Genomic DNA, 19,761 nt, shown 5'->3' with positions numbered 1-19,761 from the left:
GTAAAAGTGGTTGCTCAACCTCTCCGAAAATTATAAAAAATTGAGCATAGAAGATATAACTCAACCTTGTGAACACACTAACTTCCGTAAGTGGGATTGGATTTCAATGACACTTTGCTGATACATTGAGTGTCTTAATACCGCTGTCCAGTTAGACGATGAGTGTCGTAGGTGTTCGTCCTCTCCCATATAAACGTAGGAGTGATCATGGAGCTAGAAAAATGGAACAAACGCCACTTGCAAGCTTTTGCACAACTGAACACAAACGAAAGCAGGCCTAATAATGAACCATACGTAGTTTTTTAAATCTAGCATGAAAAATATCCAAACATTTATATTTTTCCGGGCTATGACCATCGTCACGCACGTGCTTTCTTCGTGTTTTTACCATGTCCTCACTTTCTTCTCCATATAACATCTATCGTGATTTTTCTGCAATAGTTTATCCACATACAGAATTACTTTGTGACCTAAGCAGCAATATTTAGAACGTTTCCCTCCTAAGATATTACGCCCAAAAAATAGCATCAAAATCACAAACTCCAACTTTCGTACATCCATAACTCTATGGTGCCAGTAGTATCATAGCTGTGGATATTTCTTCAGACTTTTACATGCAATAGTATTCAGCACAGCCCCCCATTTTATGCCATTCCAAAATACAACCCCTTTCGAAGTGTAATTTTCTGTACTTTTTCTGGTGATTTCATATACGTGTATATGTTTATAATCCTACATATTTATTTAGAAGAAGCAAGAATATATATTCTCCGTGTACCTCAGTCTCTCCCCTAAACATTCGTTTTTGTTTGGTGCTCGTCTAATCCGTACGTCCTGAGCAACTGTAGTTTTCGTACACGCTTCCAAATGCAAAAATTGGCACTCCACCGACAACAAAAATGGTCGACATTCAGGAATACTTGTACATACGACAATGTGAATAGTGGTTTTGACCTTTTCATACACAAGGTTCATCACAAATTTTTATAACTTTCGGAGATGGTGAAGCAACCAGCTCTGGACCACTTCATATGGATTGACCCACCATGGATATGATAAGAAAGTAAAGACTTTATGTATAGAAGACTACAGCTATTTTAATTTGATAAATAAATATAGTAGTCATTTGAAATAATACAACTAATATAATGCAACAACACTAAAAGCTTTCTAAATCAACTCCCTTACCTTCATACACTGTGAGGATTACAGTTAGAAATAACGAAAATAAATTAGTCCTCACATCATTTATCACAGCCATACCACCAAGCAACATAAGAATAAACACAAATCTGGCAACAACGCTCATAAAAGTAAGAAGAAGCCAAGGAAGAGCTAGTGTCGAGTCTCCCTAAAAAGAATCAAATATATATTTTATTAGCATTGTATAAAATTAGTCTTTCTATATAGTGTCTAAGTATTATATATCTATTACCCAATATTTTACGGTCAATTGAAAAACATTGCTTAAATACCACTTCGAAGTATTCTATAAAATGTCTAATACAAGCCATATAAATTATTTAAAGAAAAAATCAACTTGAACTTGTCTAGAATCCTTCAACTACACTGAATGATTTAATTTTCTTGCAGCGTTGCCAAATCTACACATTTGTCTGCAGATACAAAGTTTTCGTATCATTAAGTAGAACGAGAGTTTTTGGTATGATCTATAGATATTGGGAACGTCTTCTAAACAACACATGTTTTTCCGACACACTGTAAATTTAGATCTGGATTAGAGCTTTTCTGCTATAACTTTTTTTTTTTTTTTTTGTAGAATCAATCATCTGTAACTTTCATTACAGCAAGCAGCACATTACAAATGTACATCTCGATTTCGGTACTTCCTTGGATATGACTCCGATATCGGAGTTGAAACGTTAGCCTGCTAAGAATTACTTCATCAGGCCAAAAAAGATGATACTTTGAAGATGCTAGACCAGGACTATGCAGCGAGCCATCCTACCGAAACTTATCGTTTGACGATAAGTGTCACTTTTAGCACTGAAACGAAATTAACCAAATTTCTCGACTTTTTTACGAATAGAAAAAACAACATGAGACCGTACAATTTCATGCAAAAATTTGACATTTCCAACATTAACGTTTGGGTGTTTGTCATGAAGTACACAATACAATTATGCCAATGTTTCATACGATGCAGCACTCAATGGCTCTGAGTTTAGAAAACCTCCAGTTATAACTCCTTGTATATCCAAGAATACAGTCATAAGCACTTTGTTTCTAAATTAAGTCGTTCTTAATTTCATCTTTCTTCTGGAATCCGTGTATTTCTTTCCATTTATGTTCACTTTATTTTAGGCGTTAGTAATGAGCTTAGGACTTTTCACTTGTAATCTTCCAGACAAGCACATCATTCCTCAGCCACCGTCTCAAGTTGTCCAAGCATGACAATATTCACCGGCTCCTTATGAAGATTCTTGAGGTTCTTTGGCACCCACCGAACATTCACTTAAGAAATTTCAGTTTGTCATGCTCATTATGCACCGTTCATTACGAAATGTTGAATATGTTCGATTATATCCGAAGATGGATTTGCTGGTCATTACGAATTGCCTCTTCAAACACCGTGATACTAGTTCAACTGATGCTCTTACTGCGTGTTCGTCACGTTGCAAATCCGCAAGGATAATAGAATTAACAACCTGAAGACGTTTTTATGGTCCGTACAATTTCCCAAACATGAACAAAGTTTCTCTGTGAATTTCATTTGGAGTTTGTCCTTTTGCATAGAGAAAATAAACTACACTCTCTTCTCGTCACATATAGGCAATTGTAACACACGAGCCGTCTTTGCTCAGTAGTTTAAGCTTCTGTCACAAAAGATACACGTGATAAAATAATCACTGTTTACAGTGAAAACTTAAAGTATATGAAAATTGGATAAGCCTGCCATACGTCCCTTAAAATCTGGACAGTTCCGATTTCGGACCCTAGTGTCCCGCGTCCCCGTCAATTTAGTCGGGACAGGCAAATGTCCCGTAATTTAGTTTCGCCTATTCTGCTCTCAATATCAGGTTATCGATATCAATATCAGCAAGACATAACGTTCAGTGTTTAAGAAAATAAAATTACAATATATGAGTAACATTTCATGTGTTAATTTTTTGGGGGGTGAAAAACCCCATTATTATTATTATCTTTTCTTTTTCTGGTAAGAACAATACTTAATTTTCTTGAGTCATTCTAGAATGCGTACTATTGTGTGTATGTAGGACATTGCAGGTTCATGATTTTCCTTCGTCCGCTAGATTCTTAAATAACATATTCTTTTGGTAGCATTTTCAGATAAAAAATTCATGTAAATGCAAAACACTCATAACAGGTCTCCGGAAGCATAAGGTTTCTTGAGAACAGATTGTTTATTACTTCTTTGTGTCCATTTTAAATAATGCAGTGAAAATGTTTTAAAAAATGTATTGTGTTGTAGTTTTTTTTTTTTTTTTTTTTTTTTTTAAGGCGGGCAGAGTGATATAAGGTGTTCCGTATTCTTATGACAAAAATATGGCAAGGATTAAAATTGAAAGACGATTACAGGGCTCTATGCATAGATATTCTAACACGTGGGACGGTTGTGAAAGCTGATCATATGAAATAACATTAGCAAAGTTGCTTTGCATATTTCATGACAAATAACAATAGTAATATTGAAAAATTTAAAATCTTCTATGTTCCTGCTTTTGTTCTTAATAAACTCAAGAAGTTTGGGTAGAAGGTGATCGAGCACCACGGCATAATTCTAATTTTGCACCTTCAGACTATCATCTTTTCTGCCAGGTGAGATAATCCTTAGTAGGCAGGAAATTTTCGGTATATTTCCAAAGATCGAACTTCTATCAATACGTTATTTTGGAACTTGTAACAGTATAGAAGGCATGGTTGCTATATTTAAGAGTTGTTTTAATATGAACCACTAAATATTCTTGCTGTGTTTCTTATTACATTTTCTTAAAATGTTATGTGTTACTTCTTGATCAGTTCTCGTATCAAATGAATCGAGCTATTTTTAGTTTCTTTATAGAATAATCAGTGAGACATTTTTCACGACGTATTGTCCAGTGCTTAACATGCCTTAGTTTGAAGGAAGTATGGAAGATGAAAGCAAGACAGAAAATTCGAAGCGGATCGAATAACCTTATAATGGGATGGACCGGGGCAAACTCAAAAATAGTTTGAAGCAGATCATTAACAGTTCTATTGGATAAAATCTAAAAGTTTTTTTTTCGTATGTTAGTACTCTTTACCATTTCGAGCATGCAAATGGTTCATTTAATTTAGATTCTACTATTAAATAATAAAGTTCATAATGCATTACGTATTATAATACTTACGGTATAAGCACCACTCACTAAGATGACAGAAAATAAGATGTTTAAACATCTGTATGTAATGGCTGGGCGACCTGACAAAAAAATACTAATATTAAAGGACACACTTTACTTATTTTAGTAACAGTAATTTTGCAGGATGTATCAGAAGTGGCATAGGGTAGCTCCGTTATCAGTAAATATACTTAAAAAATGAAAAGAGTGGAAAGTTGTTGGAAGAAGGTGGTTTTGAATGTAATATGGTGGGATTCATCCAATCCATCGTTAAGTTTCGGGTCCACACTGGCAAGGCGTCCTATGCTAAATGAAAAGAAGCGATATCAGCTCAGAAAACTGTTTCCTTTGATTTTTATAAATAAGTGCTAGTACCTCTAATTACTTTGGAGGTTTGTTGGTATTAGGGTGTATTGGATGACCATGCGTATTAGGGTGTATTGGATAGCTGCATCTCAATGACCGAGCGTCTTATAGAGCGGAGTTGGAATTCTCAATGACCATGCAGCTTAGAGAATTTGGTGATTAGGAGCATTTCCAATGACCGGGTGTCTTAGAAAGGGAGAAAGGAACTTAATCACCAGGTCTTAGAGCAGCGTTTCCCAACCTTTTTCAACTTGCGGCACACTACGGATGTAATATGAATTCTCGCGGCACACTCATAGATTTTATCATTTGTAAATATAAAATAATGTCGTTTTTTTTTTTTTTTTTTGTGATTACTGATCTCCTTCTCACAGAGAAGAAAGTTCGATTACTGGTTTACGAACGTGGTAAATCATTATGCTAATTTTTCGTTATAATTTACAAATAGAAAAAAAATTCAATGGAATATTTGACCCAGTTTTTTTTATGTGCTTTCTTGTTCGAAAACTGTATCCAACCTTTCACTAGGAAGGAAGATCACAAAATAACGAACGAACAAACAAATCTCTTTTACTTTTAAAACACAAATGTAGGTAATTTGTATGCATACATTGCTTTGTCGAAAGGATTGAATGATATTATAAAATTTCAAGTTACGAAATAGTCTGCAACAATAAAGAAGCATTAATGGTCATAAGAATGATAACAAATACTTTTTTCAACATTTAAAATATACAGAAAAGTATAACAGGGTACGAAACTTAAAATTGCAGATTCATAGTAGAGGTTCATAGTAATATGAAATACAAATATACATTTTTCCTTATGTTTTGCAATTTGATTGCTGTAGAATTAATAATTTTGTGTTGATTTTCTTGCGGCACACCAGCGCTACTTTCACGGTACACCAGTGTGCAGCGGCACATCGGTTGGGCAACGCTGTCTTAGAGCGTATAGGAAGGGTAGCTCTTAGTAACCAGGCGTCTTAGAGAGTTGGTTGTTTAGTTAACCGAGCGAGACTGATGTTTTCTGTGCTATTCAGTCTCATTTTATAGAGAAATATTGCCGACAATTGCCGGACGTTGACGATGGTAGATGACGTCTTCTTCGTTGCTGTCGTCTGAAGAATGTTTACTTCAAGCACGTGTTGTAGAAACACCTTGTTACATCCAGAATAGTGTGAAAACACGTTGAACCTTACAATATTAACAATATAGCATTATTGAGAAATGAATTCGACGTGTTCTCGGTTTCTTCATATACTAATATGCACTTTACTTGTGTCATTTTTCGTGTTCTTACGTTACGTTCGAAAAATCTGCTGGACTGGAAGTATTGCTGTTTCATTTAACTTGGGGCACCTTAACGGTGTGTTACTCAAACGATTGGTGTGATTGAAAAAATCCACTATTTCCAATTCAAAACCACTTATCTCCAACAAATTCCATCTCTTTCCATTGTTTTGGTAACTTTACTCATACCTGAACTGGCCTATGGTCTCTGACTTTTGGTACACTTATAACCTAATAATGAGAATTTAAAAAAAAATATTCCTAAAGTTATAAATACGTGAAACGCAATTGTGAGTATTAGAAAGGTTATTTTTAAAATTTAGACTATTTATATTACTCTTACACGTTGTTTTGAATAATGAGATACATATAGGAGAACTTCTAAAGCAGAGAACTTTAGTAACGATACGCTCTTTGGCTGAGAAGATTTAATTCTTCATTCTTTCCCATGAACAATGCTATGTTAGACGTGATAGTACAGTTTGTTGCGCTATGTAACCATATGGTCAATCATCCGAACAGGAGAGAGCAATGCTAATGGTCAGTCCAGCCATCCTGAGTGAGGTTTTCCTCATTCACACCAGGGAAATGCCACGATGGTACCTAACATATAAGTTCCTTCCTTCATTCTCTTTTCTCGGATAGTGTGATCGCCGAGGGACGTCATCCCTCATATATGTGACGGGCTAAATGGTCTTAGATGCCGACAGCCCAGAATCTACTTCCTAATCTCTAACCCAGCAGTAGCACAGCACAATATAACCAGATAATGTCAGTAGTGTGTGACAATTTTTTTTCCTAACAGTTTGAAAAGCAAGCAAAATTATCTCATATGTAGGAGTCCTCTTTGTTTTCGTGTATAAGTTATTCTATTTTGTCAAGTGCCATATTTATACTTATCAACAACAGACGGAAGTTTTACACATTTATCTTTTCCTTTTTTTAGACACCTTCTTAAACATTTTTAGGAATTTCAAAACCTCCCATAAAATTGGCCACTCTTTTCCACTTAGTTTAAAAGATTTTTGGTATTTCCCTATCACATAATTTATTTAGACGATTTCTCAATTTGATAGTAATTTCAACACTCTCTGAGTAAAATTTCCTCATTAGGGACTTCCAGTGGGACAGCTCTTGTATTATTTCGGTTTTTTTTTTTTTTTTTTTTTTTTTTTTTTTTTTTTTTAATGCCGCACTCACAAAAGCTCTCCATTGCTGTCCTTAGCCAACTTGATCTAGTTTGTACTTTGTATTCCTATTTCTGCAAGGTCCCACATAATTGATTTTGTTCGTATTTGTGGACAATTGGCTAACACCATACGCTAATTCGGGTGATGCGGAGTATACAAGGTAACAGTCTTGCCAACCCAATATATTTTTTATTTTCTATTTAAATAGCACTACATTGGTCTACTACATATTTCAACTCTATACATTAAATTAAAACTTGCATATCACATTTATTATTAAGTGTTGCAAACTAGGGATGCTACAGTATCACAAAAATAAAGAATAGATCGAAATATATATTTATGTTAATCATAGTATTGGACACCAAAGTACTTTATATGTTCATTTTTCTGGCACGCTTACTTGAGCTACTGTTATAGAGGCCTTAAAATAATATTCTAATGCGGTTAGTTTCCAACAATGAATTCTATGTGTGTTCTTGTTAGTTTTCTTTTAATTTGTGGATTTACAATATATAAAATTTGACGTAATGTCATTTAAATGTATAATTTTATATTATGTTATAAACATAGTTAGCCTGGTGGTACTGAGGAGTTTGTCATAGAATGTCCCTCTGTCGAGATTTGCATCGTCAAAATTTCAGCGATTTTAATCCATTATTTTAGAAGTTAAAAGAGAATTTCAAGATAACGGGTATGTAACACAAATCATATATAGAATAAATAGCTACATTCCTAATCAAATAATAAGTGATAATTAATAAAACTAATATTTATATAACGTTCTAAATTAGAATATTGACAAATATACTGGAAACATTATATGTAAAAAGAAACAATAAAAAAATCTTAAAAATAATGGAATAATGAAATATTGTTCTTATTGTTAAAGTTTAAATTCTTTCTATACTTATTTGACAGATTGTATTTTGTCGATGATTCAAATTTTTAATTTTGAATACATGATTAACTTTTTTTAAAGATCTGAGATGCATTGAGAAGTCGAGAAGGGAAGTGAGATTAATAAATTATTTAAACAATGAAAAAAGTATATCCGAAAATTATCGATTACCGAATTTGATTGTTGAAAAGGCCTTACGTTTCTAACAGAATTTTTGAACCTAGTGAAGAAAGACAACCGTGAAAATTACCTGTAGTACTTTGAAGTTATGTTATATTGTTTCAAACAACCTTAACAGATGTATTAAGGAAAATATATGATTATTTCTTATTTAATTTTTGATTTTGACGTTTTTAATTTATTAATAATGACTTGAAGCTGGATTGGAATATGATTTTTTCCTTATATGATCATACTGCAATCAAGTTCACTATATGATCACATGACATTATTTGTGATCTTATAATAAAATCATAAGCTGTCGTTATTAAGTATATCTGAATTGAAAGCGTGTGGTAATTGTCAATTTGAGAACTTGCACTACCAAAAATTACAGATAATGAATTTGGAAGCCTATACTGAGATCTAAATTTGTAATTTAGCCACGACCATTAATTTAAAATTTAAAGTAGCGTTGAGGTCCCATAGATTCCAATGTGTATTAGTAAGATTAATTTGAAAATTCCTATAATCTAACGAATTTAATCTCAAGAACTCGTAAGAACTACGTTGAAAAAATAAGAACTTTAGGTCATTATAACGTTACCGTCACAGCTGAGAAATGAGGTATAGTAAAATGATGAACAACCTGGAGGTGATCTGGCCATCTGTCCCGGAACAACAACTTCAGGATAAACATTATCTCCAGCAGCAAATCCAGGCAGTATTACGAAGATATGATGAAACTGTAAATATTTAAACAAAAGTGGTCCACATTCTACTGGATTTTAAGAAAGGTAAACCTAAAAGTTAATTGTAGATATATAACTTAGATTACAGTCCTTAGTCATCCTAAAGAAATTTCTAATATAATGTTTGGAATTATCGCTCTGAATGTCAATTGGAAGACAGCAGTATACGTATAGCTTTTCAAACATGATCCTTTTCTTGAAATTCATTGTAGATACTTGTTAATGTTGGAATCTTTACATATACTCGTACTTGATCTGATTAAAATCCCACTTTATTAATGATAAACATTTTACATTGAACACTCAATTAGATAACATTAAAACTCGGAGGTGCCTGAAGTTGGCCCCTCACCTCTTCCAAGTTACACCAAACGTTGCACATCGTTAGTGCACGTTAGTGCACTAAGAATTAACGTTAGTGCTATCAGCGTTTCGGTGGGGGCCAACTTCATATGAACTGTCCCCCACCCATGCAGACAGATTTTCACAATACTTAGCGCACCGTTAGTGCACTTAAACACACTAAGCACTACCCTTAGTGCTACCATATTTTGGGATTTATTGAAGATTTTCAGTGGAGGGGGCCAACTTCAGAAATATCAAATTTCATACAAATTGATGTAGAAATATGGGGTTAACGGCAGTCGTTAGTGCATCGTTAGTGCACTTAAATGCACTAAGCACTAACGTTAGCATTACCATATTTTAGGATTTATTGAAGATTTTTGGTTGGGGGCCAGCCTCAGAAATATCAAAGTCCATACAAGCTGTGCTTTCTAGAAGCACTAACGATGCACTAACGAATGGTACTAATTTTTTGTTAGTGCTTGAAGTTTGGGCAAGTTCACCGTGCCCTCCAAAGATATTTTACTTGTAGCACCTACGCTAATGAAGTACTAACGTTAGGGGTTGCTGCACTAAGAAGCACTAACAATGCCCTAACAATTAGACTAGAAGAGATCATTAGTGCATTTGAATTAGGCGGAAATTTGATGCAATGAAAAATACCCAATAAATTTGGTATGGGAGTTTCGTGACATGTAATTGGCCATAACTACACTAATAGTGAAGTACTAACGAAACTGTTAGTGTTTTCTAGAAGCACTAACAATGCACTAACGAATGGAACTAAGATTTTAGTTAATGCTTGAAGTGGGGGAGCCAAGTTCACTCTGGCCTCAAAAGGTATTTTAATTGTAGCACCTATACTAATGAAGCACTAACGTTAGATGTAGATGCACTAAGAAGCTCTCACAATGCAGTAACGATTGCTTTAGTAGAGATCATTAGTGCTTTTGAATTTAGCGGAAATTTGATTCAATCAAAAATTTGCCATAAATTTCTTATGTGAGTCTCGTGATATGTAATTGGCCATAACTATACTAATATTGAAGCACTAACGAAATTGTTAGTGTTTTATATAAGCACTAACGAATGGCACTATTTTTTCCGTTAGTGCTTAAAGTGTGGGTGCGAAATTCACGCTCATTCCCCCAAAGTTTTTTTACTTGTAACACCACACTAATGTAGCACTAACGTTAGGTGTTTGTCCTCTAAGAAGCACTTACAATGCACTAACAATTGCACTAAGAGAGGTAATTAGTGCTTTTTAATGTGATGGGAATTTGATTCAATGAATAATTCCCTTGTATTTCTTAAGGGAGTTTCGTGACTTATAATTGGCCATATCTACACTAATAGTGAAGCACTAATGAAAATATTTGTTATTTTCTAGAAGTACTAACAATGCACTAACGAATAACACTAATTCTTTCGTTAGTGCTACTAGTGGGGGCTAAGTTCACGCTATTTCCGAAAGTTTTCTTTAGTTGTAACATTAGTGCTTCCTAGTGCCCCAACACCTAAGTTTAGTGCTTCATTAGTGTAGGTGCTACAGGTAAAAAACTTTCGCGGGCCGGCGTGAACTTGGTTCCCACTTCAAGCACTAACGAAAAATAAGTCCATTCGTTAGTGTCGTTAGCGCTTCTACAAAACACTCATAGTTCATAGTTCCGTTAAAGCTTAACTATTGATGTAGATATGGCCAATTACCGGTATATGCCACGAAAATCCCATAAGAAATTCATGGGGAAATTTTTCATTGCGTCAAATTTCCGCCAAAATCAAAAGCACTAATGACCTCTTCTACTGAAATCATTAGTGCTTCTTAGTGCACTAACACCTAACGTTAGTGCTCCATTAATGTAGGTGCTACAAGTAAAAACCTTTGGAAGCCTTCATGAACTTGGTGTCCCCACTTCAACCAATAACGAAAAAATTAGAACCGTTCGTTAGTACATCGTTCGTGCTTCTAGAAAACACTATAAATTTCGTTAGTGCTTCACTATTAGTGTAGTTATGGCCAGTTACATGTCAGTAAACTCACATAAGAAATTTAAGCGGAGTTTTTCACTGTGTTGAATTTCTGTCAAATTAAAAAACACTATTGTTTTCTTCTAGTGTCATCGTTAGTGCATCATTAGTGCTTCTTCGTGCACCAACCCTTAAAGTTAGTGCTTTATTAGTGTAGGCGCTACAAGTAAAATATCTGGTGGTGAGCGTAAATTTGCCCCCACTTCAACCACTAACGAAGTGATTAGTGCATTCGTTAATGCTTCTAGAAAATATTGACAGTTTGTATGGAATTTGATATTTCTGAAGTTGGCCCCCACCAAAAATTTTGAATAAATCCCAAAATGTGGTAGCACTAACGCTAGTGTTTAGTGCATTTAAGTGTACTAACGATTACAATTATCCCCATGTTTCTGCCTCTGTATAAAATTTGATATTTCTGAAGTTGCCCACTCCACCGAAAATCTTGAATAAATCCAAAAATATGGTAGCACTAACGTTAGTGCTTTGTGCTTTTAAGTGCACTAATGATGCACTAACAATTGCCTTTAACCGTATGTTTCTGTCTCTATTTGTATAGAATTTGATATTTCTGAAGTTGCCCTCCCCCCACCAAAAATCTCGAATAAATCCCAAAATATGGTAGCAATAACGTCAGTGTTTAGTATTTTTAAGTGCACTAATGATTACCGTTAACCGCATGTTTCTACGTCAATTTGTATACAATTTGACATTTCTGATGTTTGCCCACCCTCCGAAAATCTTGAATAAATCCCAAACTATGGTAGCACTAACGTTAGTGCTTAGTGTGTTTAAGTGCACTAACGATGCGCTAAGTTTTGTGAAAATCTGTCTGCATAAAGATGGGTGCGGGCTAACTTCATAAAGTTTGCCCCCACGAAAAATCTTCAATATCTCGTAAACGCTGATAGCACTAACGTTAGTTCTTAGTGCACGAACGATGCACTAACGACGTGCAACGTTTGGTGTAATTTGGGAGAAGTAGAGGAGCAACTTCAGGCAAGTAGCTCGGAGCAGACTTTTGTATTGCCAACAGTCAAAAAAAGAGCTAATATTTTTTTCACTTCTGAATGAAAAAGGACTTTTATACTATAACTTTGCATAGTATATTTTTCCCTAAAGCCAGAATGTGCGCAAAATTAAGTATGTATGTCATTGTAAAAGAAGTATTAAGGATAGGAATGTTACTTGCAACTTGACTGCCACAACACTTGCTCCCCAGAATGTGCATAAATGTCACATCAATCAACATTATATAGAATAGTAAGAGAAGCACTTAATATGCATAACCAGTATAGCAAGAGCATTAAACTGGAAACTAACTCTCTGAAAGATTAGAAAAATTACAATACAAGAACTGCATCCGTAGGAAAATAAAACACGAGAAGAAAAGCAAAAATAAAATGAACTATTCGTTCGTGTTTCACTGTAACTGTATTTCTTTTAACGTCTGATCTTACTTTTAATATTAGAAATTTGAAAACAAATTGGAAATTAAGTTATTTTTAAATAATATTCACCTTTCAAAAAAAATGAACAAAATAGGGCATATTAACCAACCGACAAGAAACAAACTACATGTAAGCCGCAGCAGCTATAAAAAATTGTTTCCGTTTCATTACAAATATAATATCTAAATTATATAACTCTTTATCTTGTATATATTGTAGTGTGTTTCTTTGCTTTAGTTCAAGATGAAAGAAAAGCATTTTCATTTTTATTATTTTTTATTTCTTGTGGTTTAATTTTTGGTCGTGATTTAGATAGAGTCAAGAAGCTCTCAAACCTTAGACTTGAACTCATTACTTTCTGAGAATAGGCACAAGTAGAAAATAATTACAAGCAAGAGCTACGACAGGCGAAAGCCATGCAACGTACACTAGCACCTTTGTGACTGATATTAATGCCCATCTAAAAGTTATAGCATTTGTTCAGTTTCTTATTACTAACATCACGGACATAACTACAGACTTTAGGGAACGGATCACTTCAGTCTCTTACAAAATAGACAGACGGATATGCGAAAACCCCTTTTCTCAGTATGTTGGAACCATGAAACTTCTAGTGTTTAATTATCAAAACCTCGAAATCAATATTAACCACGATTGCAGTAATTTCTTCTCCCCTATCGTCGCTTAAAAATAGAGGGTACGGTTCATTTTAAACCATAATAGTTGATATAATATATGCTCATATAATAACTTGTAGTAAACGCAATTAAACGGTCTTTTCAATTATATTATTTCTTATTGTATTTTTATATTACTGTAATCCAACAAGGTTGGAATTGCAGTAGCTTTGCAAGTGACTCTTTTTAATTAGTATGTTGGAGACAGGGCCGGACTTAGGGATGCACCGGAGCACGTGCACCCCCCCCCCCTCTGTTCTGAATATACGCTATCTAAACTAAGAAACTGGCAGTAGAAATAGCAATACTCTCCTACAATTTCATGTCATGTTTCCGTTTCGGGCTTAAAAGAAAGCGGTTTTGCTAAACACAATAGTTTAAGTCAATTCCTCATACACATCACAGATGCCTAAAGGCATTTAAAAAAATAAATTTGATTCAAATGTACTGATAGTTATTGGAGCACCCCCCTCAGAAAATCCTGGTTCCGGTCCTGGTTGGAGAGCATATACTACTACCAACATAGGAATTTATTCTCATTATGTTATTTTGAACACACATAGTTTATTTTGGAAAAGAGATCAAAAGAACCCTATTTATTCTCTTCTGAAGGTTGTTTAGATCCCGAATGGCCGTAGTCCACGCTACAACATAGTCTTGATAATCATCGACTACAAAAGATTATATGAAACTTTTTAGCCAATTATTATTAGTTTTAAGTATTGTGCCTTTTGGCAGGTCTTGGAGCTAATAAGGTTTTTTCTTCTTAATTTTCAGTTTCGGCCTTGAAATGTTCCTTCCATGTTCCTAGACTTTCAGTTCCTCTTTTAACTCCCAGTATTTTTTTTATATTTTACTAATCATCGATCACTTCTTCCTCTTCCTATTCCTCGCTTTCCTCTTATCTTTCCTTCTATGGAGGCAAGAAGAAGACAATTTCTTCGCAAAGTGTATCCAATGCAATTGGTCTTCCTAAGAAGGTGGCTAGAAGAGTCCTATTCTCTTATATAAGTTTTAAAACGTCTTCGTTTGTTACCCTTTTTGTCCATTTTATCTTCTCCATCTTCCTCCAACACCAGATTTCGTATCTTTTCAAATATTTTTTCTATAACTTTCCTAATGTCCAAGTCTCTGAACAATAAAGTCTAATGCTCCATATATAACACTTGACCAATTTCTTCTTTAGTCTAATATTAAGGCTCCTAGTTAAGAGTGACCTTTTCTTGTTGAATGCTTCTTTGGCTATGGCAATTCTCGACCTGATGCAGTTCGCGTCTTTCATCAAAATACTTCCCAGATACTTGAAATGGTCGACCTCTTTGTTCAACTATTACCCGTAATGGCGCATTCCATGGGATATTCTCATGTCTTTCGTTTTTCGATGTTGATTTCCATTGTATATAGTTTCCCAGTATCAACTATTTTGTTAATCATCCCCTATAGTTCTTCTTCGGTTCTAGCTATAATAACTGTGTCATCTGCATACCTGATCTTGTTAATCATCTGCCCTCCAATCTTGAAATCTCCAGGTTCCATTAATTCTTCCTTCATTTAACATTCACTGTAAATGTTGAATAATTGGGGCGACATACTACATCCTTGTCTGAGTCCTCTTCCACTCTCCACAGTATTGGTTTCTTCTCCGTCATTCAAGCGCATCTTGACTCGTTGTCCTATGTACAGGTTTCGAATGAGCTGTCGGTCTCTCCAGTTGACCCCAATTTCTTTAAGTATTTTCAAACGTTTCTTCCAATTCATCCTGTCGAAAGCTTTTTGTCAGTCTATGAAGCAAAAACACAACTATTCTTATACGTCAAGAACTCGTTCTGAGAAAATTCTCATCAACATAATGGCATATCTGGTGCCTTTTCCTTTGCGGACTCCAAATTGATCTTCCTCCACATCTCTTCTATCTTATTTTCCAGCCGTCTGTTCAGTATTCTCTCTCCAGTGCGGGAAATAAGGCTAATGGTTCTCTGACGCTGAACTTCTTTGCTTCCTTTTTCTTGGGTAATGCAATCATATTAACAATTTTCTCATTTGATAGTTATTAGTTCGAAGAAATGCAAATTACGGAAATAGATTCATATTAAGATAATAATGATTGAGATTAAAGTAACGGAAAATGATTATGAATATCAATTATTATCTTAGTTAAAAATAGACTGCGTTCATCGTTTTATAAAACGCAATTATTTAGCAATAGTCAATATCTCTCCAATGACTTGTTCAATAGTTATTCTATACCATCACATTATCTAGTCTGTGTCTGGGAGGAATGTAATGATCGCTGTAATCAATTCTAAACTTTATATTCGTCAATTATTTATGTAAAAACATTGTTACGTACAGTAATATTGGTTACTAAAGGTACTTACAACACACCACACTCCAATAAAGATAGTACCATCCTTCAGAGAATAACCTCCAAAACTACAAGACAGGATCATTTCAGAAGAAGGAACCTCTTAAGATAAAAAAGTTTACCTGCAAACAATTAACATATGAGTACGATTTTTTTTATACTTGTCTCTATTTTTAAGACTAAATTTTAATTTTAAAATCTAGAATATAAGAAATGTGAAAATTTAAAGAGAAAGATTCCGAGTCTCGCTTACTTGAAGGCGAGATGGTTTGGTGGAGAACGATCGATATTCTGAAAATGAATCTTGCATTATGGTACATACACCCTCTAACGGGACCAAGTTCAATCCTGTGTCGTGATTCTGTGCCTACGTTTAAGGAAGGTTTCTTCCTTGAGTGGCAGCTAATGAGCTTGCAATTACACCAATCATCAATACGACTCTTATGTATGAGGAAAACATCTTGGATAATGTAAAAATGTAATTTTCAAAACGGTAAGTGCGGTATTTTTCATAAATAACTGTTGCAAGCAAGTTATTTTGACCAAGGCGATTTAAACGTTAAGTGCTGAAACTGCAAAATTGTAGTAGAGTCTTGGAGTTCAGAACAGATATTGCGTTAGAGATGGACATGTGTGTAGTTTTCACATTGTTATTAGTGAAAAGCGGGTAAAATTGTGTCTGTTCTGTTTCTTCTTTTTTTGTGTGTAGGTGTGAAAATAACATTCTCTTTTCAAATTTTGTGTAGTTTAAATAGCTAGGGAGTAATAATAAGAAACAGTGCTATCCACTTATTATAAAGGTAACTAAGATAGGTCCGTCGCTCTTTCATCCACCACCTTCCAATATCGATATGTCATCTAAGACATACCCGGAAGATCAAAAGTAGTCCCCATCAGAATCGACGACCTTCTGCCAACATTCTGGAAGGCAATGGATTCCATCGAGTTAAAAATTGGTGACCCCTCAAACGAAGAAGGTATCAAATGCATTTTTCACCTCTACTAGGGATTTGAGCTGTTCTCCTCTAAGGTGATTGTTCAACTAATGGAACGGGTGATAATCGGATGGTGCAATGTCCGAGGAGTATGGCGAATGCAATAGTGTTTCCCATCCAAGGCGCAGAATGGTGTCCCAGGTGATAATAGCTACGTGGGGCTTAGCGTTGTCCTGTAACAGGAGGACCTCTTTGAAATTCAGAAGTGCTGGCTCTAGAGTTTTCAGTTCTTCCCAACACACACAGAACACAGCACAACTGCTGACAGTACACAGTTGAATTAATGGTTTGACCAGCTGGTAGCAGTTCCCGATGCACGATGTCTGGAGCAGTCCACCAAACACACAGGAGGGCCTTCTGGTGCAGCGCTTGTTTCGACCGTTTTGGAACCGGTTCATGGGATGCTAACCAACGATGACGGCGCCGTGGAGCTTCGTGCAGGACCCACTTATTATCACATGTGAATACCCTGTCCAGAAATGGCTCCTTCCCCAGAAGAAACACAATTGTCTGCTCGCGTTGCCTTCTGGCCCGGAGTCAAAACTCTGCTGCTGTCTGACCCATCGGCCCAACTTTTAGTACTTCCGAAATTGATAGAGCTGCTACCGAATGTTTTTTCCACTTACAGTGAATTGTAGTCCCATTTCCTGACATATCTGGCTACTGTTCGTCTCAATTGCTACCGGAAGATCTTCATTTTGTACATGTATTGTTCTTCCAGCATGGGGTGCATCTTCGAGTGTTTCGCCACCGTCATTAAACTTGTTAAACCACCACTGTACTATTCGCGTAGCCACGACACACTCACCAAAGGCATGGCATATCTTCCACCCCGCTGCAGCAGCGTTTGACCCCAGTTTGAACTCGTACAGCATGCACACCCTTATGACGCTCTGTGGAAGTCCCATGTTCACTCGGTCCATTCAAGTTCACGGTGTAACTGAATTACCACAACCGGGTACTGTGTTGGATATACCCACACCAACAACTGACCTTCGCCTTATTCACATTCAACTCAAAATGTGATTGCCAATTGAACACAGACCTCCAGAAAAAAGCGGCAGAACTTTCTTGGTTATTATCTTTATACGTTCAATGTGCGGAATTGTTTTGTTCTCAGTTATAAATTAATAGCTATATCGTAAGAAAAATAACCGGCATTTATTTATACCATGTATGGAGTTAACGGGAAGAAGCCAAATTGATTTGAAGTAGACTAAGTGTTTGTTTGTTGGATTGGAGTTCAGTGTCCCTTTCAGCAACGAGGCTGTATGAAAATTGGAGCTACAGCTCAATGTGGAATCCAAATCATCTGAACTCGCATGGTGAATCAATCCCACGTTGCCCGCGCCAAAGACACCAAGAAATGTCATTTCGGTGAGTTTGCAAATATATGGGAGAGTTCACTGAAATTGATAACAAAGAAAAACTTGATAATCACGCTTTATTTGTTTGTAGCGTTAATAAAATCGTTGGTTCACTGTTTCGCCATTAATTATGCAAAACGTACTATTCAAAGTTACAGTTTAGCAAAGATACTGATGCAATATAAATTGCTGTTTTAACTTGCGGTGGTAGTAGGCTTAACAAGACGGCATTGTAAAATTGATTATGAAATAGTGAAATTTGATGCAATCTCCTTCACAATGAAATTGTGAAATTGAGAATGATTATGAAATTAATTTTTTGTGCTCTCCCACAGGAATGAAACTGAAAACCACGTTCACCAAAGGCGCTAGTCATTAGGCCAACAGAGATTCTCTCGAAATGTTCAAATCTCCAAATGTCCCTATTTTTCTCCAGGACGCAAATTGAATCATTCGTGCGCAAATTAAATCACATTTTAAAAATCCCTTATTCCTTAGTCATGGATATTCAATTACTAGGAATACTCTACTTCTGTTACTCATTTTCGGTAAGTCTTGATCAATTTTTTACTAGTAATTAATTCTGATATTTCAACAAGAAGCAACTATCAATATACTGTAAATTTCATAGGGGTCCCGGTATTTTCGTCTAAAAATCTGGGCCCCCAACACTGATATCAGAACTTTCAGTAAGTCGATTCGAAACAAGGGAGGTTTTTTTTTTTTGTTTTTTTTTTTTGTTTTTTTTTTTTTTTTTACGGAATGTATAGTATATTTGATTAAATTAACTCAAAATGCTACTGGAAGGTCTTCAAAGAAGAAATTACTAATATATTACTTTAAGGAATTGCCATGGCATTCCATAACGTCAAGAGAACATATTTTCGTCAGAAGAAATTTTAGAATCTTTACGAATGACAGAAAGAAAAATGTTGGACTTCTCTAAATAATTTCGAGCCTCATGATACATGCACTTAATTATGAATTTTAGTCAGAGTCCTGCTTAAAGAAAAATCGTCTCATTCGATTTATAAGGTGTGGCTACCATCCTTTATCGATCTGCTTCTTACAATTTCATTTTTCAAAGTACTCTTTCTTGGATTTTTACGACGTTATAATAAATAAAAACCTGAAGATCATTGTTTTTTATTCTGAAAAGATTTCATCGAGATAATACATGAAGTTGTAGTGCTTCGAAATTTGAGTTGCCTTGGGAAATACCTCTGAAAATATTTACTGATATTACTATTTAATCATATGAAGTGTTGCCTTATTTCTCGAGCCCAGTAAATTACCAGGGAAGTGATGGCAATATTGCCCACACAGCCAGGGAAAAAATAATGTTCTACATTCATAAAACGTTCAAGCATAGCGAGTAAAAATCGCCACAATTCAAGCGTGCACATAGTGTTCATTGCCGCGTCTGACTGTTCTAACTACGGTAGCACCCCCATGCAGTGGAATTAGGAACTTCAGGGGTTCCAGTACTTATAGTGATTGCTACGACTCGTGAAGCCTGGGTTGTAC

The 19,761-nt window shown here is 35.3% G+C and overlaps 1 protein-coding gene across 2 annotated transcripts in view; it reads right to left on the bottom strand.

Moving 5' to 3' along the window:
- LOC145672773 (uncharacterized) overlaps positions 1–16,006 on the bottom strand; it is a 62,835-nt gene extending 46,829 nt beyond the window's left edge. The window contains exons 1-4 of one of the 2 annotated variants that reach the window (XM_081741933.1): positions 15,886–16,006; positions 8,862–9,000; positions 4,356–4,426; positions 1,189–1,351 (exon numbers count right to left, since the gene is read on the bottom strand). In XM_081741933.1, the coding sequence (XP_081598059.1) occupies positions 1,189–1,351; positions 4,356–4,426; positions 8,862–9,000; positions 15,886–15,957 (445 nt within the window). In that variant the 5' untranslated portion in view covers positions 15,958–16,006. The remainder of the gene's footprint in view (positions 1–1,188; positions 1,352–4,355; positions 4,427–8,861; positions 9,001–15,885) is intronic. The other variant, XM_081741934.1, reaches the window with a different exon arrangement.
- Positions 16,007–19,761: the final 3,755 nt, after the last annotated feature.

The sequence above is a fragment of the Thermobia domestica genome, chromosome 16 (assembly GCF_964235325.1).
Source record: "Thermobia domestica chromosome 16, izTheDome1.hap1.1, whole genome shotgun sequence".
Classification (NCBI taxonomy): Eukaryota; Metazoa; Arthropoda; class Insecta; order Zygentoma; family Lepismatidae; genus Thermobia; species Thermobia domestica.
Note: the sequence above shows the minus strand (reverse complement) of the source record. Positions and strands in the feature narration are given on the sequence as shown.